This window comes from Aquila chrysaetos, chromosome 10 (genome assembly GCF_900496995.4).
Source record: "Aquila chrysaetos chrysaetos chromosome 10, bAquChr1.4, whole genome shotgun sequence".
In the NCBI taxonomy this organism is placed as follows: domain Eukaryota; kingdom Metazoa; phylum Chordata; class Aves; order Accipitriformes; family Accipitridae; genus Aquila; species Aquila chrysaetos.
In genome coordinates this window covers 30,023,308-30,048,721 of record NC_044013.1, presented here as the reverse complement: position 1 = coordinate 30,048,721, position 25,414 = coordinate 30,023,308, and the positions used below count along the sequence as shown (strand labels likewise).

The window sequence follows — 25,414 nt, the reverse complement described above, 5'->3', positions numbered from 1 at the left end:
ATAACCACCAGTGCTACATTGCAGCATCTTGTGTTATGTGCTGTCTTGGCTGTTTGCTAAGTTTGCTTGTGCTTTTGTAGCTATAGGCAGCAGCATTTCCACACCTTGGTGTTCAGCCTCAGGAGCAGTCCATGTGCTGATTCAGCTTCCTCCTGTCATCGTGTTTCTTCCCATCCTTGCATGCCTGTATTCATTCCTCCAGCAATCTCTACTTGTCAGTTATTCGTGGGCTCATCATCTCCTAATGTTCCCTGCAGAACAGTGGTGTGGAGTGATTCAGCATGCCAGCCTTTCAGACTTCCTCATGAGGGAGGAACTGCTGGAACTGTGTGGGAGGCTGTTGAGGCTGCTGTCAACAGACCTTTGGTCTGTAGATGACGGTGGAGTCAGTTAGTGCAGCTGTACTCACTAACCAGACACAGGGATTTGACCCTTCAGTTACCCTTTTGTTTTCTTGTAATTATTATCAAGGTGGGTCAGGCGAGGCTCACCCATGTCTTGAACAAAGGGGAAATGCTGGTTGCAGTATTGTTGCAGTATTCAGCATCTCTTGTGTCCCATTTTATGGGAGGAACATCTCAGGGTTGAGAGTCTGACTTCCCTCTGCTTGGTCAATGAGAGACTTGTGTTAGAAGGCAAACTTGGAAGACTGCTGAGCTAAGCTTGTAATGAAAAAAGCTTTTGGGGCTGATGAATATTTATCCTCTTTGTGACCCGATTCTTGTTCACATTTGCCACCCAAAAGCCATTTCTGAAAACCACATCAAGTTGATGTGCTAACAGTGCTCCCTCTGTTACAGAACTACAGTCCATATCTCCTTGTGCTAGGCTGAAGTTTAACCACAAACTCAATTATATTGCTGGCAGAACTTTAATTTGTTTCCCCCACCAGAAGGTGCAATTTTCTATCTACCTCTGTCCTGTTCCCTTTACCCTCCAGATACTTTCCACCTTCTCCTCCCAATGCCAGCTGAGATCCTGTCTTCATGAATTTGCTGGATTGTTGTTATTTTTTATTCATTGCAGGCCAGCTTCTATTCTTGTTAATACTTGAAACCAGCTGCCCAAGTGATCTTTAAATCTGGCCCCACGCGTCTGGGAGGCATCTCTGCCAGCATACATATTTCCACAAACAAAGCTTGCATTGCTTTAGTTTTAAATTGGGGGTTGGCTTGCTTGAATGAGTTCCAAATAAAACATTAAGGCAAGAGAAAAAGTGCAAGTAGCTTGCTGCTGATACTAAGCAGGACAACTTCTGGGAAGCATCTTGCTTTACAGAAAAGGATGAGAATGCTGATATTGTCAAGGTTTCCTAGCCCTTTTCAAACAGGGAAGAAACTTTCTTTTATTTAGCTATTCAAAATGGAAAATGCTTGATAATCATCTGTAACATTTCTTCCCCCAGGGGTCGCTGAAAAGGGGGATACTTCACCTTGTTGATGCAGAATGAAGAAAGTGTATTTCACAGAGCTCTTGAGCCTGATTTAATAACTTGCAGTGTGTGGAAGTGTCAGAGCAAGCATTTGTGGCTGTTGACAGTGTGGCAAAGCGGTGCTGCAGCTGTGGTAGTGCTGTGGTGTTACAGTGCCGTGGGTTGTGGGGCCAGGAGAGTTTGCAGTGGTGGCTGATGTGGTTCTGAGCATCTCTCTGACGATCTCTGTTCCCTCCTCATTAGGCAGACATCACAAAATGTGTGGTGAATACTGACCCCAGCCTTCGCTCTCACTGGCTCGTGGCAGCTGTTTGCAGCTTTGGTCACTTCCTCAAGGCTATCTTCTTCGTCCTGCTGCCCGAGAGATGAATCCAAGTTGCCAAGTGCAGCCCCCCCTACCCCATCTCCTGCCCCGCTCCAGAAGCAGTGGTAATGGCAATCTGAAGAGGAGGAAGAGAAGAACCAGGACAAACGAAAGGCTTGTTCTCTCCCTTCAGCTGGGAGCAGATGATCAACCACAGTCTCCTTTTTGCAGCCACAGGAGCCTCTCTTGCCATTAATCCTTTCAAGAGTCTTGTTTCCCTGGGTGACTTGGGTGTGTGGCCTGGACACTGCCAGTCCCCGGGCACCCTGATTGCAGCTATGTGCAGCGTGGACTGTCAGACATCTGGTCCTTATGGCTCTGTTGCATGTTTATGCTAGTGCCAGACAGAGGGGAGGAGGAAGGGGATATTATTTGAAATGGGATAGAAAATAGGAGAGGGGGAGACTCCCTCCTTTGCTCCATGTAGTTCCCCCTTCAGTCCTCGGACTCGCCTTACGTTGATTCTTGGTGTTACATCTGTGCTTAAACTCCATCTCCTCCTTTATACTTAACTCTGACTTGCTGGGCTCTGCCCCAGCACAGCATGGTGGAGGGGATAGTGCAGCTGTGAGGTTTTAACGTGATAAAACCAAACATATTGTCATCAGATGCTTCTCCCCGACACATCTTGGAAATCGGACTGAGTGGCTGTGTGAGGGGCAGGACTAGAGGGCAGTTGCATGCGATGCCGTTTGCAAGTGTATTTTGTTGACCTATCTTAACTGTGCTCGCACGCTATTTCAAACAGGAGAGCAAGGGGCAACGCCTTCAAGCAACAACTAGGGATTGAATTTCATAATGAAGAAAAATGTTTTCTCCACTGAGATTTCGTCAGAGCTAAGCATGTAAGTAGGAAAGGCTGGGGGGCATGGGCAGGAATTAGGGAAACAGTAAGTGAACTGTGTGGTGTTGTGAAGGGGGAAAGCCGTGTCAAAAGTAGCTGATTTATGTTTCTCCTTTAATGTCTTAGGAAGTACAACTTGCAGTCGTCTTTGTGGTAAACAATAAAAGAAAATAGGTAGTGTTTCACTATTGCAAATGGTATTGTATTTGTTTCCAGAGTTAAAAATTCCAAAAAAGGCCAGAACAGTGCACAGACAAACACTCGGGCCATGCTAAAAATACTTCAGCTTTTCCCCTGGTAGAACGTGTTAACGTGTTAAAACTACAACTCACCCGGTTCCTGCTAGGAATTTAACCCATGTTGCTACCATGTCAGAAACGTGCTGTTTTCACCAACAGAAGGGGAAGGCTATGGAGCCTTTTCACTGCCAAAGCCTTGCAGGAGACAGCCTGCTTGGTGCCTTGCTCCCGGGAGCGTGGCGTTGCAGAAAAACGCTCTTCTGGATTAAGAACATGTGGCGTTATAGGAGTTTTTGCTGGGCTTTCTTCCTGATTTTCCTCCCACACCCTGTGTTTAGAGGGGCTTTGCTGTTTCCATCCAGAAGTTACAAATGGGTTTGAGAATGAAGCAAAGCTTTTACTTTTTGGTTATATCTGTGCAAAGGGTTTCTGCTAGCAGTTACTAGTGTTGTGCTCTGACCAAGAGAACCACTGGCAGAGGATATGTAGGTGGTTATACCCTTGCACAGTCCTGCTTTTGACTGGTCTAGCCTTTTGCACTCTGCTGATGCCTTGACATACGGGTACTGGCCCCAGCTTTACCCGTAGTACTACACCCGCAGTGAATGGTGCTCTACCAGCTCAGTCTACTGGTACTTTTTCAGTAGTAAAGTAATTCTTGTGGAGCAAAACCCGTAAGACAACCTCCCTTTGCCCCAGTCCCCCAATAAAAACACTGAGAAAGAGAAAGCCTCCTGTTCCATATCGAAGCTGCGTGCTGCCTTTGATAGTGTCTAGGCAGACTTTGGCTATGCTATTAAAAGTTGCGGGGGGTTATACTGGCAAAGTTCCCAGTGTGGATGCAGCTGATGGTGCCCTGAGGCTGGTGCATTTTTGTGTATGTGTAAAACTTGCAGCAGTTCCCCAAATAAAATCAAGTTGCCAAAGGATTTTTTTTTTTTTCCTGACATAATTATATCGGTATTAGGGGTTTTGCTGACACCTCTCCCACTTGGGATTTTCTTCCTTAGATTCCTGATAGATCTGGCTATGGAAACTTAGACCAGGTATAGCATACACAGTGAAGTAAACTCATTATGCCTTGAGCAGCACAGTGAGGATCCCCTCTGAGCTGCAATAGATGCAGTAAAAGCAGCATAGTTCGTTGCAGCTTCCTTGTTTTAAAGGAGCTTATGAAAAAGTAGACTTTGGATTTCTGGAAATACCCTGGTTGCGTGCAGGCTTTGGCTTGGACAGTTTCGCAGCTCGTAAAGTCCAGCTTGCCTTATCATGCCTAGTGTTTTATGAAGTGTATGTGAATTAACAGAGCTAGCACAGTCGTAGGCTGGGACTGTCAAGACCTTTCTAAATTTAGATGCTGTTTTTTAATGTAATACTTAAGGCTATGACTGCTTTTTCAGTAAACAAGTGATATCGGGGCGGGGGACGGGACGGACTATTAAGGATCATAAAGAGTTAAATGTGCTAATTAAGTGGGTTTAACAAAAAGATAATGATAAGCCAAATAAACCAGCATTGCTGGAAAGGAATGTGTGTGGGTGGGAAGGGGGTTACAGAGGCAGGCAGACAAAGACTCAGTCTGGAAACTGCTGATAATGAAGAGGTGGTGGAGCTCCCCACAAATAGATTTCAGACTTCCCTGGCTTTCGTCTGTCTTGTTGCATTTGCTAATCCCTGCAGCCTACCTACCGGAGCTAAACAGTGTGCTGTTTGTCTTGCACTTAGTGTTAAACCAGGGTGATATTTTTACCCTTCTCACTCATTCTGCAATAACCACATCGGCACCAGTCTTGCTACCAAAATAAACAGCAAACAGAATTGTGCACACCGCTGTGCATTTGGGAAGCAACAGTCGAGCCTGATTCAGCCGAGTATTTATGTTGCATTCAGGTTTAGTTGTAATATTTTGGCATTTCAGAGTATTTCCAGAGGTCTCTTACGATCTCAACAGTTCTGAGGCTCTGTGATTTTTCTTTCCCTTTTGGCCAATCCTACCTGATGGAAGACATCAGGGTTGGTTGTTTATCACCCCAATAAACATTTTCCTTTTATATGATTGGTGAAGGTCCTAGGAGTGTGTCTAATTTATTTAGCTGTTAAAGAAAACCAAGAATGTAAGTACCAAGGTTAATATTATTATGCTGCTTCATATTGAAAGCCTGTCTGTTGTTCCTCTTCCAGCATCAGAAACTGAAAACCCCCAAACTAGCCATCTCACCTTTCTTTTTTTCCCCGGTGTTTCCAATTATCTGCTTGAGAAAATTGCTTGTAGTGAAAGTTGCCTCCTTTTTTTTTTTTTTTTTTTTTTTTTTTTTTTAAGCTGTCTTGCTCATACTGAATGTTCTAAGTGAGACTAACCTATGAACAAACTGTCTTGGGGGGTTGCTCCCTGTCCTCAGTGACCTTTCAGTCCACTGCCCAATTTCATCCCCTTTTGCTAAAGGGCAGCAGTCGCAACAGGGGCAGGGGACAGACCTCATTTTAGCACCGGAAAATGTGGCTGCTGTTCACCCCATTAGGCAGCAGTCACTTGGCACATGTAAAATCCAGCCAAGCTTTTGCTTTTGCTGCCTCCTGCCTTGCTGTCTCACCAGAACTGGGTGCACAGGGGGAAGGTGAGGTTGTTGCAGTGGGGGCCGGGTGGAGGTACAGGAGATGCCTAGGGAGTAGCGGGAGGAGGGGGAAAGGGTTGGAGATGGGGAAACAGCATCTTAAATATTTTAGTGTATGTGGAGTATTTTGCAGATGAGAGTGGCCTGTGCATTATTACAGTGGGGAATGTCAAGGTCAGAGTTGAGCCTGCCGGAACCTGAGCTTCAGCACTCCTTTGCTCACAGAAGAACTTGCTCCTGTAAGGATTATCCCACACACACCCCCCGGCGCCATCTTCATTTTCTGTTTCTTTGTAATAGACCAACATTCAGTGAATGGAAATGTTTGCTTTATCAAAAAGGTAGGGAGCAGAAAAGCTGTCTCGGCTTGGGTATTTCAATGACGGGCATTTGAGCAATCCTTATTGTGTCCTAGACCTGACATTGCTTCAACCACAGCCTTACTTATACGTCTCCCTTGTCAAACATTGGCAGTAGGTTCACCTTCTTCAAAGCAACTAGAAAAACTGAAGTGGTCTCAGTCTCACAGCAGATGTCACTTGTGTTCCTGCACTGCTTTTTCTCCTGTAAATGCAAAGAAAACAATCTCTGAAGGCCTTAATTTGTCAGACTTGCATCTGTATTATATACTGCAGTACGGAACAGTAGCATTGCAGAGCGACATTGAGGTTTCCTGGAAAATTGCAATACCAAAATTCCTCATTTTCAAACTTGTTGTTTAGACCCTGAGAAAAAACGGTGCCTATTATTATTCTTTTTTTTTATTCTCCTTTTAATGTGCAAAGTCTGGAAGTGGAGGGGGTTTTTTGTGCACAGTTAAACTGAATATGAAGCTGGTTTCAAGTCCCTTAGCTTTCTGAAAAGATCAGGCCCTTAAGGCATTCCGACAGCTTTGCCAAGAGCCTTCTTGATGTGGCTCTCATCAACATGTGCCTCCTTGAGTTTCTTTACTGTTGTTGTTGTTTTTAAATCCAGTATTCATAATTTTTATAGGCATAAATTTGCCACAGATTAATTATTCTCTTAGGGCAATATGAAAACAATGCATGCTACTAAATTAGAGACAAGAAAACAGTAATTTAATGTTCTGCTGGCAGAGTATATAAATTTCTTCTATGCAAGTGGTTTGACAGATGGAGTTTAAATACTCCCTTAGAAAAGCCTGTAACCTTCTTTAGATTTAAACATTTTGACCCACTGGGATTACAAACCCCTAGCACAGCTAAACAGAGTGATCCTTGGTTGAACTTTACACCATCACCCAGGACCTGGAAGTGCATTGCACATTCAAGCAGAGTCTGTGGGAAATAGAGTGCTCCTGGGTCAATCACATGACATGCAGTCCATGTCCAGGCAAGGTCAAATGAAAAAAAAGTTTCCCCTTTCACAGAAGAGGAAGAAAAAAAAAAAAAGTGTTGGGAAGGGAATTTCCAGCTTCCTTCCAAGCGTGTTTCAGAGCTTTAGCTCAGGAGAAACTTCATCTCTTTTCTCTGCTCATAGACCAGCAGACAGCACTAGAGCTTGTCTTCTCCATCACTGCAGGAAGACTTGATGACACATCTCCATTTACGCCACATACTGAATTGTGAAGCTAAGCTCAGAAAAAAAGCACTGCAGAGATCAATCCCCTCTTGTTTAAAATTTCCAATTCTGGCCCTATCTCATGACTTCCACTCATACTTTTGTTAAGCTCTGTGTTTAAGCAAGATAAGGTATGTTTTCTAGCTGCAGAATACCCCCATCCCCTGCCAGAATATGACTTGCGCTGAGCTTGACCCCAAGTCCCTTTCAGTCAACTGAATGGCAACTGCTTTGGACTTTGGAGGACTATGGGCAGTACCGAGGACCTTCATTATCACTAATCTGATGGGAGCTGAGAGGACTGGCCACTTGGCAGGGTCAGGCCCTGCAATGGTGCTCCCTCGCCCTCTCTTGCCTGACTTTCATTAGGCAGCAGCTGGAGTTCCCACAGCCAATCCCTGCAACGCAGATCCATTCTCCCAATGCTCTGTGATGCTGTCTAGGTGATGTAAAGCCACCCAAAAGTCAAACTTGAAGCCCTCAGCATCACGGTGTCACCTGTTTACTCCCAACATGGAGGTGTGAGTCGGGGACTGTGCAGTGGCTGCCACGGGGACAGTTTGTTCCCGTTTCCCACCAGAATGGAGCCTGTATTTTCTGATCATCTAGGAAGGGGATTAAAAAACAAAACCCAAATATAGCCTTCTATTTTGATCTCCTTGGCACTTCAAAAGAAAAATTAAATCACTGGTAAGCTGCTAGAACATACTTTGCTCTCAGTTCCTCAGCCAGGAGATGCCCAGACTGCCCTTTTTAAGCCTGGCAAGCTTCTGCTGGCAAAACCCCTTGCCTGTGCTGTCAGGCTTTCCCTCTCAATGCTTGAAGTGTAGGTTTGCTGCCAGAGCTCCTGAGGAAAGGTATCTCACCCAGCAGGTTGTTTTCTCTCCCAGACAAGGCAATCCTTTCCAAAACGTCTGGTGCTATGGCAGAGTTGGGTGCTATCCTGAACAGCATTGTACCTGCAGCAATGGCCCCATTGCCTGCCATATTTTCCCTTTTATTAGGGCTGGCTGCATGCATTTATACAGGATGGAAAAGGAGAAAGCTCAACTGGCATTTGAAAGGGAGCGAACAACCCTGAAAGCATTGTGTTGTGTTCAAAGGCTCTCCTGTCTGCTGAAAGGTTGCTGCCATCAGGGTTTGGGTACATGCTATTGGTTCCTGTTGGTACTCGCTGGGCTGATGCATGCTGTGAGCATGTGGCTTATGGTAGATTACTTGAAGCTGGGAAAAGATGCTTTGGATATCTGTGCCCTTGGTTTTTATGGCTTAACTGGAGGAGCAGAGCAGCACTAATAAAAATACTTAACGTGTTGCAATATAACATTTTGTCTCTGAGGAAGAGCAATAGATTCACAAAGTTGAGCCAAGGCTATATATTATTACAAGCACTAAACCTACTGGAGTCTGTAACTAGCTAGATCTAAATTATGAGACACCCTTCTCAAACCTACCCTCAAACCCATCAGTGGGAAGACTGGAAAAATTGCATGGCAGCCTTGCTTAAATTTAAGCTGTTTAATTAAAAAAAAAGTTAGCAGAATGCCCTGTGTTATTTTGACATTGCATTCGCAGCCTTGAGGTTTTCTGCAGGGGTGATGACTGGATGGAGTGGGGTAGCTGAGTGGGATGTCTCTATGTAAGCAGATTAGTTTCTGCTACAATGAGCTGCTGTGAAGTAGTTACATGTCTGGTGCTGTGAAGGCCATGTAAGGGGAGGTAAAAGTCGCAGTAATATTGCTGCTGCAGATGGCGGGCCAGGGTCCAAGCTGGACAGGCCAGCCTGGCCTCCAAGGGACTGGCTCAGGGCTGGCTGGAGGCTCAGGGAGATGCCCTGTTCTGGGTGACGTTTTCAAGGCAGCCTTCAAAACCAGGCAGGCTCTCTGCAGTCTGCACCAGGGTAAGGCATTGTGGTAAGAGCAGCCGGCCTGAGCGGGCTTGAGCCTGAGGTTGTACCTGCAGCCAGGCAACTTTCAGCCCTGGGGCAGGAGGGAAGAGTGCTGCCGTCCATCGAGAGGGCTTGATGGGCAGTGTTGTCCCCATCCCTCTGTGCAGGCAAGCTGCGAGTCTGTGCTGCACAAGGACTCGGTGTGGCGTGAACTCGCCCTCTTTGGAAAATGTTGAACTTGTGTGAGTGAATGGTCACGCCTAGTTTCTACCAATTTCCAAAGCGTAGGAGAGCTGGACTGGGGTTCATAGTGTTCAGCCCTGAGCGCAGCCTACGCTGGAAGTCTGCCCTCAGCCTGCTGTCAGAGCTGGTAGAAAGGTTGCCTCGTCGGCTTTAGGCTTCAGCTCTAGTTTCGGAACTGGAGCTGGAGGAGAAGGAACATACAACCATCCAGGGGTTGGGTAAGGGTCCAGTAGCTCCCTGAGCAGGAGAAGGGAGGTTGGCACCCACTTTGGGGATTTGGCCCTTCAGAACATTCCTGCATCTTATGCCAAGGGGCTGTTTATATTTGCCGTCTCCTGGGGCAAACGGAGCTCCAGGGTTGAGCAGAAGCAAAGTCGTGGGGACACCAGGAGCCTGAACTTGACAGCGTGCTAGGATTAATTTGCAGTGACTTAAATTGGCCCATTTAGGAGTTCATAAAATGTGCAGCATGGAAGGAAAGGAGAAGGAAAAGCTGTAAGGAGAGCAGTGTGGTCCAGGAGTGTCCCATGGATTTAGACTGTGCTTTCCAAAAACCAGTTATTTTGTGAAGATAGCTTCTTACTAAGAAGCATTTGTGACTGCATATATTTATGTCTGCAGACATAAAAATTTCAATCAGCCCTTCTTTTGAAGAGAAGAAGAGCAGCTGAGAAAACATTTGCCCTTTTTCAAAGAGCTTTATTTACTTTGGGATCAGAGTGATCCAGCATGGAGGCACCAGCTGGGGCTGGAGGCAATGCTGCACTTCCCTTGAAGATGGGGTTGAGGATTATATCAAAAGTGGAATTTAATCCTGCTATCTTTCACTTAAAAGATTTAGCAAAGTGCCTCCAATTTACTTCAGCAACTTCTCCAAGGACCATGATGTCCTCAGGCTTTGAAGGAGTGAAATACTGGGCAGCTTGTCTCGAGGAAACACTTTTGAGAGGTAGCTGTGGTCAGCTGGAGAAGGGGAGGACGCTTCCCATGCTTGCAATCTTCTCCCCAGTCTTCCCCTGGCTGCGGCTGGCCTCCGGCTTGTATCTTGGCAGGGCTGCAAGGCAGCGCTGAGCGTGTTGTGCTGGTAGCTGTGGGACTGAGCCCGGGGCAGCCGAGGCTGCATGGGCGTGCGGATGGGGCAGCAGGCAGGAGGAGCAGGACTGTTCTGCAGTATTTCCTGGCTTTTTCAGCGACTAGCGATGAACTAGCTATGCAGGAAAAGGCACGTTAAAAAGAACACAAAATGCGCTTACCTTAAACTCTCATGCTGAAATTATTTCATGGGGCTGTGGTTTCTGCATGGTCTGCCCTGACCCCTTACCACTGGTAGTGCTGAACTGCTCCCATCCCCTGAACCAAAACCAAACAGTGAAGGAAGAAAGGAGCACTAAGGGAGCGAACAGGATGACTTAATGTCCTACAACTGATGCTGTACAAAAGACATGACCCCTTGGAGGGATCAAACAGGACAGCATAGCTGGCTCCTGCCTTTGCGGGCTGCGTCATTCCCAGGCTGACTTTGTTCATAGAGGGAGGCTCTTCCCCATGGCTCAGTGCTCAGGGTGCCAGCTTTGGGCAGTGCCGGTGCTGCAGCCAGGCAGCACGCCTGAGCTGCTGCGGTGGCTGGCTGTTGTGCGGATGCCAACAGGGGACAAGAGCCTCTAAGCATGAGCCAGTTGCTTTCTGTCTCCCCCACCTTATCTGACTTAAGTCTAACTTAAGGAACACAACACTGGCTTTAAATGCTTGGGAAAAAAAATACGGCTCTCAGTGCCAGGCTGCATGCGTCTGTCTGGCTTTGCACGTCCCTTAGATGGGCAGGAGTCTCAGAGCAAGGAGTCAGATGATGCACATGGGGAAGCTGCTCAGAGGAGAATGAGAAGATGCTGTCACTTGCTGGTAGCACTGGGAGACAACCAAAAGACAACTGGGCCAAAGCTGGCAAAAAGAAAAAAATCCCAGGAACTTCACAGCAACCAGGGAACAATTTCTAGCAGAGAAATTGTCCTTACCCTACAGTTATGCTGTGTGACGCCTAGATGAAGCTGCAGCTGCAGTGAGTCGGTGGCAGGCACAGAGCTGCGTGGAGGAGTCGGGGTTCAGCAACCCTGCAGCACATGAACCTTAAAATGCAGGGGAGCATCATACAAGACACCAGTGCAGCAATCCCATACAACAGTGATAGCATGAAACAGCCTCTCAGATTAATCCTGGGTATAAATGTGGGCTGGCTCTTCCATGCTGATTTACCATCCTTGCCCTCTACAGAAAACTGTGTCCTCTGGGTGCTTTGAGGGAGCTGCTTGCTCCACCACCTATGGCTGTGCAGAGGAGGTGTGGGGCTCGTGAGAAGGTGGGACATGCCGCTGGGACACCATGGTGTTAGGCCTCTGGGTGATATTGAAAAATGAGCTCTTCTGTCTTCTTCCTGCTCAGCGCCGTGTGCCGTGCTGGGTTTGCTGAGCACCTCAAACTCGAAGGCAAGCAAAGGGCTGTCTCAGGAGGGATGGGTGCTTTGGGTGTAACCACCTGGGCTATTAAACCAACCAAAGTGGTATTGGTTTTTGAATGGGATGAGACCAAGCAGCCTCTTGTGTGATGGGAGGGGTCATTAATCACATTTTGCCTGGCTGACAGCTCCTGAGTGTGGACTTTGCCGGAGCACGAGAGGCTAAGAGCACAGCAGGGTTTAATCTGCCCCCTTAAAATAAGACAGGTTTAAGGGGGCAACAACTACCTGCCTGCCCCTGCCCTAAAAGCCTGGTGTGATAAAAAGCAGCAGCTTGTCCAGGGGAGGCTGTGTGCAGCCGCCGATGCCACTTCCCACAGCCAGAGCCGGGGAAGAGCCCGGCACTGTGTCCCTGCAGACCTCATGTGCACACTGCTGTCTTGCCACCGTCACGCTGGGGAAGGCAGAAGCATCAGCGCATGTCGGGGAGTGCTCGGTCCCCAGCGGAGGTCTGTATACACGGCACAGACAAATGGGATTTACAGCCGTCGGCTTCCTGGCTTTACTTTCCAGGAGTGGGAGTGTCAAGAGTACACAGAAGACTGAGAAAAATAGCTCGAAAGAGTAAAAACATTTGAAAAACATGCCTGTTCTTCAGGTGCTCCTGGGAGATCGTAAGCAGTGTGTTTGGAAACCCCCCCCGACACTTTCCTCTCCTCCTTTAGTAACAGTTCAACCTGCTGAAAATATGTTATTAGACTTAAAAAGCAGTCTGGGAACTGAAATATCACCCTCATCTGTGCAGCTCTGCTCTCTGCAAGCCAGTCCTAAAGCCCACAGGCAGGGGGGCAGGCAGTTGTCTGCCTCCCTGGCAGCAGCAGTGATGCTAAGTAGACCCACCCACAGCAAGATGGTCCATTTTCTTTTAAAATGTTTGTAATTAAAAGCTCTGGTTCCCTGGTGATGTGCGTCCTATAAAGCACTAAAAATAAAGCCATGAAATAAAGGAGGCACCGTTGCCACTCTTGAAAAATAAAACAAACCAGCAAAAAACCCGTGCACCAGAAGGAAGCAGAGTTTGGCCTGCTTTTCCAGGCTCTGAATGCTGCTTTTGCAGCTACAAACATTTATGGGCAGGCATTTGTGAACGCAATTGAAGCTATGCAGCGGAGTTACCACCCTGACGTTATCTGCACAAACTCGAACCCTCAATTAAATCTGGGGTTTGTGCCCTTTGGACAGCAGCCACCCCGCTCTCCCGGCCCATGCGTGCTCAAGAAACCAAAGCAGATGCAAGAACGGACTCATTTTGACAATGCCCCTTTAGCTTTTCTACCTGCTTTTCTCCGCCACTGCTGGGCCAGCACAACCTCACGCCCGGCTGCTGGCACTCCAGCTGTGCCCTCTGCCCACCACGCAGATGCTGGTGGTGGTGGTGCAGTAGCAGCCAGCTCTCCTGGCTCTGGGCCAGTGGCAGACCTCTGCTTGCTGCAAGCAGCTGGGCTGTCACAAGCCTCCATGCACAGACACCATTATAGTTAGGAAAAGGGAATAAAAACCATTACAGTTAGTATCCAGCCTTCAGTAGGTGTGACTCCATGCTGTCCTGAAGAAATTTGTCCAGAACTGCTTGTCTGCTTGCTACTTACTCTTCCTTAGTCTCCCTTAAATTTGCCAGGAAAATGCCCATGGTGGGGCAGCATGGCCAGTCTGCGGGAGAGAAGAGCAGAGCTCTTGGGACCCTCCACCCATCACCCTTGTTGTCAGACACCCAGACAGGCTATGAAAACATGCAGCTCTTGCTCCAGAGAAGCTTGATATGACTCATCCAGGTGATCAGAGGAGCAAGGGAGAGGAATCCTAAGGGCAGATTTGCTCCTGCTGTGTGGGGTTATGCAAGCCATAGGAGGGCAGCTCCTCCTGCCTTTCCAACAGACCCCCTTGGTGGCTGCGTTTCAAGAGGAGAGAAGCCACTAGCAGCAAGATCTGGGGCAGCCTTCCCTGCCGAGACAGGCACCTGGCAGCATGAGCAGAGGCCAGCTGCCTTGAAGGCCTTTGGTGAAGCTCTGTAGTGCGATTCATTTAAAACCAACAGTGCAACCCCAGAGAAACCTTCTCCACAGCAGTTCTGTTCGTAAACAAGACACAACTGGCACAGTTCCTTTAATACGCTTCATTTGTAAAGAACCCCATAATTAAAAGACATAACTTATTTTATTGTCTTTGGCCCTGACCAGGTTAGAACATTTCTCAACCCAGATGATACAAAGGGAACTTAGGACCCTCAACTCGAAGTTAGCAGAGCTTTGAGCCTCAAGGAGCTGCTGATCTTACCAGGCCGGCTCTGCCACCCTTTCTTTGCCAGACCTTTCTTCAGACACACAGACAGGTTGGAGGCAAAGAAGGGTCTGCAGTGGCTCAAAACTGGCTTCACTGTGTCACACCGAGCTGCTATTGCATAAGAAGAAGTAAGAGGGACGATCAGCATGGATCAGAGCTGGCAGTGAGATCAGAACTGCCAGCCCGGACCAGCCACCACCGGTGGGACCAGGGCCAGGAGCAACATGTGAATGCCCTGGAAAGTCAACCAGCTGCCAAAGCTTTCAAAGGCTCAGGGACTCTGTGTGAGGGCAGTGAGCAGGAGGGAAGCACAAGATAATCCCACTAATTAACTATGGGAAACTGCAAGAAAAGTTTGAGAATCTCTGAAATTCTGGAATTTTTTTTTAAGGTCTGCCAGAGTTTTTCAGTAACGGCTGTGATTGCCTTTGAAGGCCAGATCCAAAGTCCAGTAAAAAGCTAAACAAAATTAAGAAATCCATACCAAACAATAAAAAATAAAATACACACTCATAAAAGTGTGACTACACTCCTATAGCTATGAGATCAGACCAGGAGTTGGAGCTTGTTCTTGGACTTGTGCAGCTCCTGTATATCCCACATGAAAGCAGTCTGCAGGGAATTTTGCTGTCTTCATTTTTCCAGAGACACAATTTATTCAAAAAACACAATAACCCCAATAAGTTGTTTATTAAGTGGAAGGACTTGTTTGCAGAGCAGACATGGAAGGGCCTGGAGACAGCTGGAGCTCCAATGGAAGAAAGCAAGAGCTGACACAGGGAAGTCTGGCTCTCCTGCCCGTAAAGCAGCTAAACCTCCCAGCACAGGGGCCGGCGAGCATGAGCGTGTCCCAGGGAGAGCTGCTGCTGGACACCCTCATCCTCCCTGTGCATGCCCTCAACTTTGAGTCCTTCCAGAAGACCAGCACTGACAAATGCACTCGACTGCCCTACGAAGGTATTGAGGCAAGACTTTCCTAGTCTTTTCCCTAAGGACCTGCCACTGACTGCTGCTGGAGATGGGATCTGGGCTGGAGAGGTCTTTGGCCTGGCTCAGCATGGGAGCTGTTGCTTTAATGATCCCTTCTCATCTTGTAATTCACAAAATACCTTCTGAAGACTGTTACGGAGAAGATAAGCAAGGATGCTATGCAATATTTCCAAGAGCTCCTGAAGGCAATGTGTAATTAGATCCAAACTTGGGCATCAGCTGGATCTCAAAGTTCTTTTACTTGCAGTAACTCAGGTTAAATCTATGCCCTCATTCAAGGCACCACTTCCAGACAGTGGGGGATTCTCCTAGTTTAGGAGACAAAAAAGAGGACCATGCTGAGGTTAGGTTACTTTTCAATCATACCAAGGCTGGAGCAGAAGAAACCCTCCATCACAGCAGTGTGAAGGCTCTTGGTAGTGCCACAGCCCGGGCAAGGTCTCTAATAGGGAACCTGCTATACAGGTCACACCAAACACTCCTGGATGGAGAGGCTGCAAAGGGGGTTTAAAACCACCACAGCCCCACCTTGCCAGGGCCACAAGCTCTACCCTGCACTGCAGAATCAAATACAGTGAGTGTTGACAGCAGCTTAAGTGGGCTGTTAAACCTGACTCTGCTTAGAAGGAGCAGCTGGCCAAATATGACACTAGCAATAGAATAGACCCAGGAGCTCATGAACCAAGGCATGCACCTCTCTATTTCTACCAAAAAGTCAACTGTGGCAACTCACAGGAGCAGTGGGAAGATGCAGCGCTGTATCTGTGTGTGTCCCCCTCCCAGGAAAGCAGAGTAGGATACAACAAAGGTGATGTGCACGTCACCTGCCATCCTGAAGACTCCAGCCTCTATTTGATTGCAATTCCTGCTACACACTGAGTATTTTTTTGTTGTTGTTTGCAAACTATTTCTGGAAATACCAAGCTATCATTTCAGGAGAGGAGACTCGTGTCTCCCACGAGTGATATTTTGATTTATTGTGACCAGAGAACTACTGAGCCAAATGCTCTGGGCAAAGGCATGCAGCCAGTCCTGGAAATGCGGGGCTCTGGACATGGTGTTGTTAGTGCCAGAAAGAGGATGCTGAACCCACTGATGAGATATAAGGATGAACCCTTTAGAGCAGCCCAATAATTTTCCACATCACATTGAAAACAGCACTAAAGAACAATGATTGCACTGCTTTTGCCACTGCACCGGTGGGGCAGGAGGAAGCTGGGCTGCTCCCTGGGTGCTAGCGGTGGCCACCTTGCTTGTGTCAGGTTTGAGGTGGTGCATTGCTTTGGTGGTTTCTGGCTGGATGCATGGAATCAGGTTACAAAAAATGCTGTAGTGCTGCAAAAACCCCACAGTGCTTAGCCTGGTCTTGTCTCAGAGGAAATGCTATTTTATTTAAACACATGATCATTCATAGTACTTAGATAATGAATGCAGGATTGAAAGAAAAATCTTCATGTCTGGATACACCAGTGCTTAAGGCACAGGAGAATAATATTTCAAGGTTGGAAGACATAAACGCACAAAAAAGAAGTCCCCTTTTTTGCACAGCTGGTGCTTGTAGCCAGGCTTAGTTATTTATGTTCAGGCTTGAGATACTCCATAGCTTCCAAGTCTCTTGAGCAGCTGGCTGAGGAGCTCCCTTGGGCAGCCTGACCTTGCACTGGGGCTGGGGCTGCACTCTGTCCCAAATATTCCCTTTTCTCAATGCTGCCTTTTTTTTTTTTTTAGCAGCAAAAGTCTGGCCTTTTTCATCTGTCGCTTGCTGGAAGCAATAGCAGAACAGATTTCTTTCTTTCCCCTAAAACCAAAGGCTTCTGGCTCAAATACGTGACCATCCCCCAACAGCCCTTACAACTGGGTGTTTGGTCACCCATACCATGGCTGATAAATGTTGTATATAAAGAAAATTGACATTATAGTGCTATGGTACTACTGAGTCTGCCCAGGCCTCTGCTAATGAAGGCAAGGCTTAGATGCACTGATGGGGGCTGGGTGCCTCCATACCCTACTGCCCTGGGCTTACTCTACTTGTGCATCATTATTACTTGCTTATTCGAGAATATTTTTGCTTTTCATCTCATTCCTCTTAGCATTTCCATCTCTGTGTCCTTCTGTGGAAAAGGAGACAGAGGCAACCTTGGAGCTGCTGCTGCTAAATCTGTGCCCAGGACTCCCTCATGCAACAGCAGTGCCTCTTCCATGCAACTGGGATGTCCCTGCTGGAAAGGGCTGACACCAGTCCCCTTGGCCACGGTGAACTGCCCCCAGACCAGGGATATGCCATATCGTCAGCTGCCACCCCAATGGTAATGGGATAAATGTGCAACAGACACAAGAAGAGCTTGACCAGGGGGCTTGTCCAGGTGCTGCCACGTGGCAGACTGAGTGAAATTATCCATTGCTGAAACATTCAGAGCTGAAAACTGGAAAGAATATGTTTCTTATGTGAACTAAGGTATAATAATCCTGCAAAATCAATGTTTCCTAAAGGCTGACAGTTCAGGTCTGGCACAGAGCACCTCTGCAAGCAATCTGTGCGCTTGGGAAACTGGAAGCAAGGTGGGGGGGAGCACAGCAAAGATGCTGTTAAGGAGGAATTTGGGTGCCTGCAGCTGCTGCAGGCTCCCCTGGGGGCACATACCCAAGTTACTCCTCCTGTTTGGCTTTGCCCGTACAAGAAGGATGTCTCCTCCTAACCAAGGCCACCCGGTTGTACCAAGGGAGGTACATGGGTTCAACATGGGTTGAACATCCATAAGGCTTCTTCAGCGTGCGGGGTATTTGAGGGCGGTGGGCTCAGGTGGCAGCATCTCCATGACTTTGGGAGAAGAGGGGTTTCCACCTCTACCCAGTCACCTGTTTCCCTGACGCTTATGGGTGTTTGATGTTTCGGAACTGTATCTCCCCAGCAAAAAAAAAGGGTCTTTAAAAGTAGCCACCGTTCAAAAGTTGGAGGGGGGAATTGACAGACGGAGCATGGTTGCTGGAGCTTTGTTTCCTTTGGAAACCAGGCTAAAAATATCCCATTGCTGGCTGACAGCTCTGTCACAACAAGCAGTGTGCAGCGGGAATGCAGGGCATGTCCTCCACAGCCTGTCTTTTGGCTAATCTGTGCAACACTGCACACTAGATTTTGGCTGAAGAATCGCTGAGCTTTCAAAGATTGTTACTGACTATTTGCTCAAGCAATAACCAAGGCTGTGCCCTGATACTTGGCTCTTCATTTTTTGCACTAAGAAAGTCCCAGGTGATGCCATTCTTTGTGGCAATGCCATTCTGGCAGCTTTGGGGCTGCTCTAAGATACATGTGATGCCCACAGAACTCCACTTCTCAGCTCCCTTCCAATGATTCTGTTGCTTGTCCCATACTACTTTTCACCATATAATCCCCCAGGCTTCAAATTATGATCACCTTGCTGATCCTGTCCATTTATGTCCCTTCCATGACAAAGGTATGAATTAATTTTTAAATGCTCAGCTATATGGGCATGCTTTTAGGCTAGCTGCCTGCAGGTGTGCAGCCTAGGACATGTTTCAACAGGGCTGCAAACAATCAGCAGTTTTAAAGAAAAATGAAATTATCAGGCCAGATCTTGTCAAATCCTCTCACCTGGTGGATGAAACCTGTTTACTTTACTGCTTTAAAAAAAAAAGCAAAGCCAACAAATCTCACTGGAGCCATACCTGCTCAGATCCAAAAGCTGCTGCCAACACACCTCTGGACTTAGGAGAAGTTGAGCATGGGTTGCCCCACGTGAGAGATGTGCACTTCTTCCAGGTACTCAAAGGGCTTTGTTGTAGGGAAGGTGCCGTCTCCTGGCGGGTCTGAGAGCCAGGTGCCCAGCATCCAGGACAGGGGTTCCATCACAGGATTCAGCTGGGGAGTGTCTGTGGAGGAAGAAGAAAGAATGAAGAAAGAAAATTCAGGGATCTGTGCTCTACAGCTTGCTGTGAGTCGCTTACAGCTGGGTGGAGGTGAACACAAAACACCTCAGAAATGCTTTTTTTTGGGCCAGGTCAGCTCTAGACTACAAACAGAGAGAGGGAACTAAGAGCAGTCATGCAAAGTAGGTCTAGCTTCACATGTGCTCTTGGGTCTCGCACTAGACACACAAGACAAGCTTCCAAAAGACCCGTATCTGACTCCTGTCTCTGGTACTGATTTAAGAAGAAAACCTCATGCATGCCAGGGAGGGGAAGTCCAAAACATCAGGGTAAGGAACTAACCTCCAAATTGCAGTAAGATATCTAATATTGCAGCTTGGCTTTTCTCAAGCAGCAAGAATACACTGTTCCCATTGACTTTGCAGACTTAGGACATCATCTCAGGGGAAAAAGAAAGTCAGGCTGTATGTAGTGATTTTTGTAATGTCTCCCAATAGCTGGTGTGGACGCAGCATCAGATGTGAAGAAATTACTGCTGCTCCTTCTCTCCACAGCCTCTCCTCTGCCCTGGTGCCACCAGGGAGGGAGTGATGGATGCAAGAGGCAAGACTGAGTTTGGCTGAAGGGTTTTCAGAATAAAAGATCTATTTTGCAGGAGTGCTGGACACAGAGGTAGCTCCCCAAACAAGCTGCTAGCCTGGTACAAAGCACGGCATCACCAAAATGTTACCACATGTACAAGCGTTGAGGACCATTGCATTCATCAGCCCAACAGCTTCAAGTTCAGTAGCTCACAAAGGCACACACGATAGGACATGTGGATCTCCTTACCAGATCCCCCCCCCCCAGCCGATGAACACCCGCTGGGCTTCAAGCCATCAAGACATGCAAGAGCTCCTGAATGCACACACAATTAAAGGAACTGAATCCGAGCCAGCTTACAGACACGCAGGGCCTTCACCCAAAAATGGGGTGAAAAGAGCTGGTCATCCAAAGAAGCAGGAATAAGGCAGGACTTACTCTGTCCAGGCTCTGGATGGACGCTGGGTAACACCCAGGGTGCAGGCAGGTTGAAGAAACAGAGCAGCAAGCTGTTCTCTTGTGTCCTTACATCTAGAGAAGCAACCAGGCTGTGTCTGGCAGAATGACAAGGCTCCTTCTTTAATGACTCATTTCAGAAGAACAGCTTTGGTAAGCAACAATTTTGCACTTTGCTGTGATTTCAGAGAGTGTGAACTAAAAAAAAAAGAATCAATTGAGCTGGACTGAGAATGGAGGCCACGTGGTTTATGCTGCAAGCCAGGAGAGGCGCATGCTGCCTCCCATGTGCCCCAGGGAAGACCGACACTCGCAGAAATGGAAGTGCCTGCAGCAAAAGCCAGGTTGGCTCCATAACGTGTTGTCAAAGGGGTGGCTAGGATTTCAGTGTGGCTGTAAGGATGTTCTCCTCCCTCTCACCTGCTACATGACTCATCCTGGTGATCTCATTCAGTAAAACCAGGAGGGTGCCATCAGGCTGGCTGGGCTGAAAGGCAGGGCCACAGCTGCACCGGAAGATGCTGACCTAAAAAGGTGATGCTGTGAGTGAAAATGTGCAGGAAGAGTTTCGCAGCGGTCTGCTGTGAACCTCAGACCAGGCTGGAAGGGAGCCTGTGTTTGGGGTACCAAGGTGGAGAAGTAGAAACTTCCCCTGTTTCCAACACCCCCTTTCAGGGACAGCAAGCTTAGCAAGAGAAAGGCAGCTGACGTGCCCTTGAAGTGCTGGTAATCATGTTTCATTGTCCTGAAGTGCTCTGAGTGAAGCCACAATAGCTCCAGAGCAGGATCTCACGGGCTTTTAGTATCTCTGCAACAGTGTGAAGTGCACGCACTGCATGTCATTGCCTGTGCTTACCTTCCACCTCTATTGGGAACAGCCCCAGCATCGCCACCTTATTTTCTGGTGCTGTAAAAAGTATCCATACAGTGATGACTGATAGCCAAAGAATGAAAGACTGCCATGAAAAGCCTTGGCACTCCAGTTTGTTTTCAAAGAAAGACTGTTTTCTTTCCACTTCCACCTTGAAAGCAGACAATTTTGAGGCCCAAGAGAGTACCACTAGCCTGCTCACTGCGGTTTTGCTTTCTGCTTGCTCACTGCATACATTGCTTTTCTTTCTCAGCGTTCTCTGAGCAGCTTAGGAGTTGAAGACCAGCTTTGGCAAGGGTAGCTGAGACTGCAGCCTGGGCTGCTGCTGCCCTCTCCTGGGTCCAAGACAGCCAAGAAGGCAAGAGATAATTTTTTTTAAGATTCCTGCAAGCCTGGGTGCAGGTCACCCCTCAGCGTGTCTTCTTGCAGCCTTGCAGGAGAAAGCGTTGGGGCGGCAGGCGGGGAACGGCCCTCGGAGGGTGCCAGGCCCAGGGATGCTGCCGAGGCTGGTACCAGGGTTGGCCTGGCTGCGCCATTTGAAGACCTTTTTTTCTCTGAATCCCTTCATGACTCCCAGCAAAGTTTATGGCAGAAAGATGAATGATTGGCTTGGCTAGCCCTTGCAAGGGTTACAGCTATGCTAGCCCAATATTGTGGGCGCTCCTGGTTTCTGGCCTCAGTTGCTACCTGTTCTCTCTAGGATGGTTTTATTTATGTTAAACTAAAAAGCCTTCAAAATAAGATGATACAGCTGATTACTTGTACATCAGACAAGTCCCTGGCTCCCTCCTCCAGTCCCTCACCCCCACTTCATTGCCAGCGGAAACAAAAACCTCCTACTTGCACCTTTTGCTCCGGCTTGCCCATGCTGTGAGTCTCCCCCACCCAGGACCCCAACCTGTGTACCCAGCCAGGTGAGCACCCAGCCCTCCAATGCCAGAGGGCCCTCACCCCAGCTTGCTCCCGCTGCAACGAGGCGGGGCACCCCCCCCCCCCCAACCTGAGCCTCTGGGAAGCTTCTTGTTGATCCCCTTTCTGAAAAAGGGCCGAGGAATGACGGAGCCTCCCCTGTGGCAACACGAGCATTTAATGCAGCAAATGGCTAATGGTTTCAGAAGCCACTTAATGCCTTATTACGGTATTATTGCCTTGTGAGTGGCTGGAAACTTAGCACTGGAGGGCTCAGAGACTCCAAGGTGCAGCCCCTGCTTTCTTTTCAAAGGGAACACAGGAGAAGGTGGTTTCCGTGGCCTCCCTCTACCTACAGCCTGCCCAGTAGTGGGAGACTTGGAGTTGGTGATCCAGACCCAAAGCAGAATAAAGCCCCAGGGCAAAGGCTGGAGCTGAAGTCCTCCCCACCATGCTGCAGCCTGTGGGTATGAACACAAGCACATTTGCAATACCAAAGATCTTTCCAGCTGTGCTACAGGGCCACAAAACACCATGGTGGCCAGGAGCAGAAGCTGGATACCCACGAGGTGGTGCCAGATGGATGCAAAGGGAGCTGTGTGCCCTGCACACCCCGGGGGGGGGGATAGCACAGCGCCTGGTGGGTCGACGGTCCTCACGTTTTAATTACTCGTCAGCCCAAATTTTTGCTTTATTTTTTTTGCTGAAGCTCACCCATATTGAAGCTGCCTTCAGGCATGCAGCCACTCATGTTGCGCCAGGTATTTAAAAGCCAAATTAAACCCACTTATTGAAAAACATCAAGTGATTGACAAGCTAGGGAAGAGAGGAATTGCTGCGATGTGACCTACCTCCCCAGCCAGGGCAGCCAGCAGCCACACGCACAAACTGCAAAGCCCAGTCATGAGGCCACCGTGAGGGACAAAGGGACGTTGGCCAGGTGGGAGCTGTGGCTCGCTGCTCGTGCAGAGCCGCCACTGACCATGCGGCACCTCTGGTCTTGGCGGCCGCGCTAGGTTTGCCGGTCCTGCCAGCTGCCATAAGAACAAGCCGTATGGGCAGTTAATTCTTCCCACAAATGCTCTTCCAGTCAGGGATGGAAAACTCCACCATGGGCTATTAAATATGAAGTCCCTGAGCCACAAATCCTGCCCCAGATGGAAGTGCTAGTCTATTTATACACTCTTGTATAAGAGCCACTGCAGACCTTTGGCTATCATCTCGATTGCTTTTTGAACCTTTTCCAGTCTAGCTATATCCTTCTGAGGTGGGGAGAGCAGAAATGCTCTCAGTGAATTATGGATGTGTAAAGGGCTGTAATGATGTTCTACCTTTTACGGGCTCCTCTTTCCCAAGTGATTTTTAACGTGCGCCTCTCATTTGAACAGCTTTTGGACTATCTGGTGAAAGCTGAGCTCTTATTTGAGGGAGGGAATAGCTTGGTGCACATTATAAGACTGCAAAGAGAAGAAAATAGGAAAAACACATTTATCCCCATTCAGTACCAGCTGCCATTTTATTATCTGCTCACACAGTATTGCAGATTGTTGTTCACCCTGAATCACCAATGTTCTTGTTACCACACGACCTGAGTGGGAGGTGGAAGCTGCTGTCTGAAGGGTTGCAGAGGCTGACACCAGCATCAGGGTTTTGCCCAGCCTGGATGGCTGAATCGTCCCCAAAAATGCTGCTTCATCCTTCCCATCTTCTCTGCTCACTCCTCTTTATCCTCAGCAGCCAGGGTGGAGCGGGAGGAAGGCAGGAGGCAGACAGTGCTGGGGTCTGCAGGGAGGGGACCAAGGTGGCCAGTCCAGGGGATGGAGCGGTGGTGGCCCCAAGCCATTCCTGGTCCTGGAGGGAAGCAGCAGTGGCTGTGGCAGTGCTCCCCGGCCTGGATCCCCATTCCACTGCATGCCAAAGCGTGGCCAAGGAGGGCTCGTCACCATGCCCTGGAGCAGTGGTTGATGGGGCAGGAGGCGTGCAGAGAGCAGGGAAGCTTTTCCTTCTGCTTCCCCTCTATCTCCCCAACTCCTGGCAAATGCTAGCCCAGCCTCCGGGCTGCCTGGGAGCTCTTGTCCCCATCTCTGGGAGCCTGCAGGCAGGACGTTGAGCAGCCTTGGGGCAGGGGGATGAGTGGGACCATGCATTCAAGCTCCATCTTCTCTGCAGGGAGCAAAAGCATCTTGTGTGCAGCAGAGGGAGGTGTGGTGTGCAGCAGAGGGAGGTGTGATGTGCAGCAGGCTCAAACGAGGAGCAAATTCTTGATGCCCTGAGCACTTAAAAGCCAGTGTGGTATCAAACCCGCTGGGGTCTTAACCCTTTTGTCCCACACTGACAGGCTGGAATAGAAAAAAAAAAAAAAAAACACAACAAAAAACACCTCTTGTCCTATCCTCACCCTTCAGCAAGAGCAGCACATGGGATGGTCTTGGGGCCCCCCCCCCAGCCCTGCCTGCAGCAGGATTTGCAGGCCTGGTTGGGTTGTGGCATGCCAAGCTGCTCTGTGAAGGCTTTGCCCGATCTGCTCATCCTCGCTGTCCATAACCGGTCCCAAATACTCACGCTGCAGCCAGATTGAGGTCCCACCGCCCCGGGCCATCTGCCTGCCGGCTGCACTGCCGGTGGCCCCGTTTTCCCCTTGCTCCATCTTGATCACCAGGACTCAGTCTGCTGAAATCCCCATCGAGGTGGGATTACTGGGCGCTGTCTGGAGCTCAGATTGCCAGCAAGATTCTTCACATCCCCTCTTGTTTAACTTGATTTTTGTGGCCATAGGCAGAGGACAAAGCTTTGTAGAAAATAAAAAAATGGGATAGGGCTGGGAGGCTGGCACGAGCCATGGATGTGTGCCCCAGGGCTGGGGGCAGGGTTCACCATACTGAGAGCCCCTTGTGGGTGCAGGCAGAGCTGCTGCCTGCGGTCGCCCAGCAGTCCTGCCACAGCCCCTGGCCCCGGCACAGCTAGGAGGACTCGTCCTGCAGCTCCTTCCCACCCAAATGGCTCCCTGCTGCTAAATGGCCACAGGTTGCCCACACAGGAGAGCCTATGTGAGCATCAGTTAGGGGCTCGCTTGCCAAACACTAAGGCTTGGTGCCATGGAGCTGCCTAGGGAGTGCAAGGAGATGTCTTCAGGGGCTGAGCAGCTGATTTAACTCCTGGAAGGCTTCATGCTGGGTTAATTGGTTTTGCTAGGTGTTTGGGACACTGCTTTGCCCTGCCTGGGCTAGGAGACAGCCACGCTTCACTGTTCAGCTTCATACTTTGGGCACGATGAAAGAAGAGCAGCTCAAGAACCTATTAGCAACATGGCTGGCAGCCAGGTGTGGACTGAGGAGAGGTGCAGTATACAAAGAGCATCACAGCATGTAAGGACCTTCCATCTCTCCACTGCCATGTCTAGGGATGGAGTTTGGCTGGATTGTGAAAACAGCCTGCAAGAGCAGAGCCACTGATGTCTCCAGCAGCATCACCCCACCACGGGCAATCCCATCTGAACCTGCTTTAACCAACTAAAATAGAGGCCAACATGACCAGGCAGTTCTAGGCACTTCAACTGAGTCAGGTCCTCATGGAGCAGGGCCTTGCCCTCCACCCACCTACTGCAGCCTTTTGCAGACCTTGCTGCTCCATGGGGATTTTTCCCTGCTTAGAAATGGGGCCAGTAAGTACTGGGGGACCACTGCTAGGAGCTCCTAAGGGGCTTTCCTCTCTGGGTTCAACACTGAGAAG

At 48.8% G+C, this 25,414-nt stretch overlaps 1 protein-coding gene and 1 long non-coding RNA gene across 5 annotated transcripts in view; one reads left to right on the top strand and one right to left on the bottom strand.

Moving 5' to 3' along the window:
• The window catches only part of BOK (BCL2 family apoptosis regulator BOK), a 36,830-nt gene extending 31,887 nt beyond the window's left edge, over positions 1 to 4,943 (top strand). For all 4 annotated transcript variants that reach the window (XM_030027983.2, XM_041126603.1, XM_030027982.2 and 1 more), the window contains one exon: positions 1,676 to 4,943. In XM_030027983.2, coding sequence (XP_029883843.1) covers positions 1,676 to 1,801 — 126 coding nt within the window. In that variant the 3' untranslated portion in view covers positions 1,802 to 4,943. The remainder of the gene's footprint in view (positions 1 to 1,675) is intronic.
• Positions 4,944 to 5,197: 254 nt separating this feature from the next.
• LOC115347066 lies at positions 5,198 to 25,210 on the bottom strand. Its single transcript, XR_003925363.2, has 2 exons — positions 18,667 to 25,210; positions 5,198 to 6,055 (listed from the first exon to the last, which is right to left on the bottom strand). It is a non-coding gene; the product is annotated as an uncharacterized LOC115347066 (long non-coding RNA).
• Between the last annotated feature and the right edge of the window lie 204 nt (positions 25,211 to 25,414).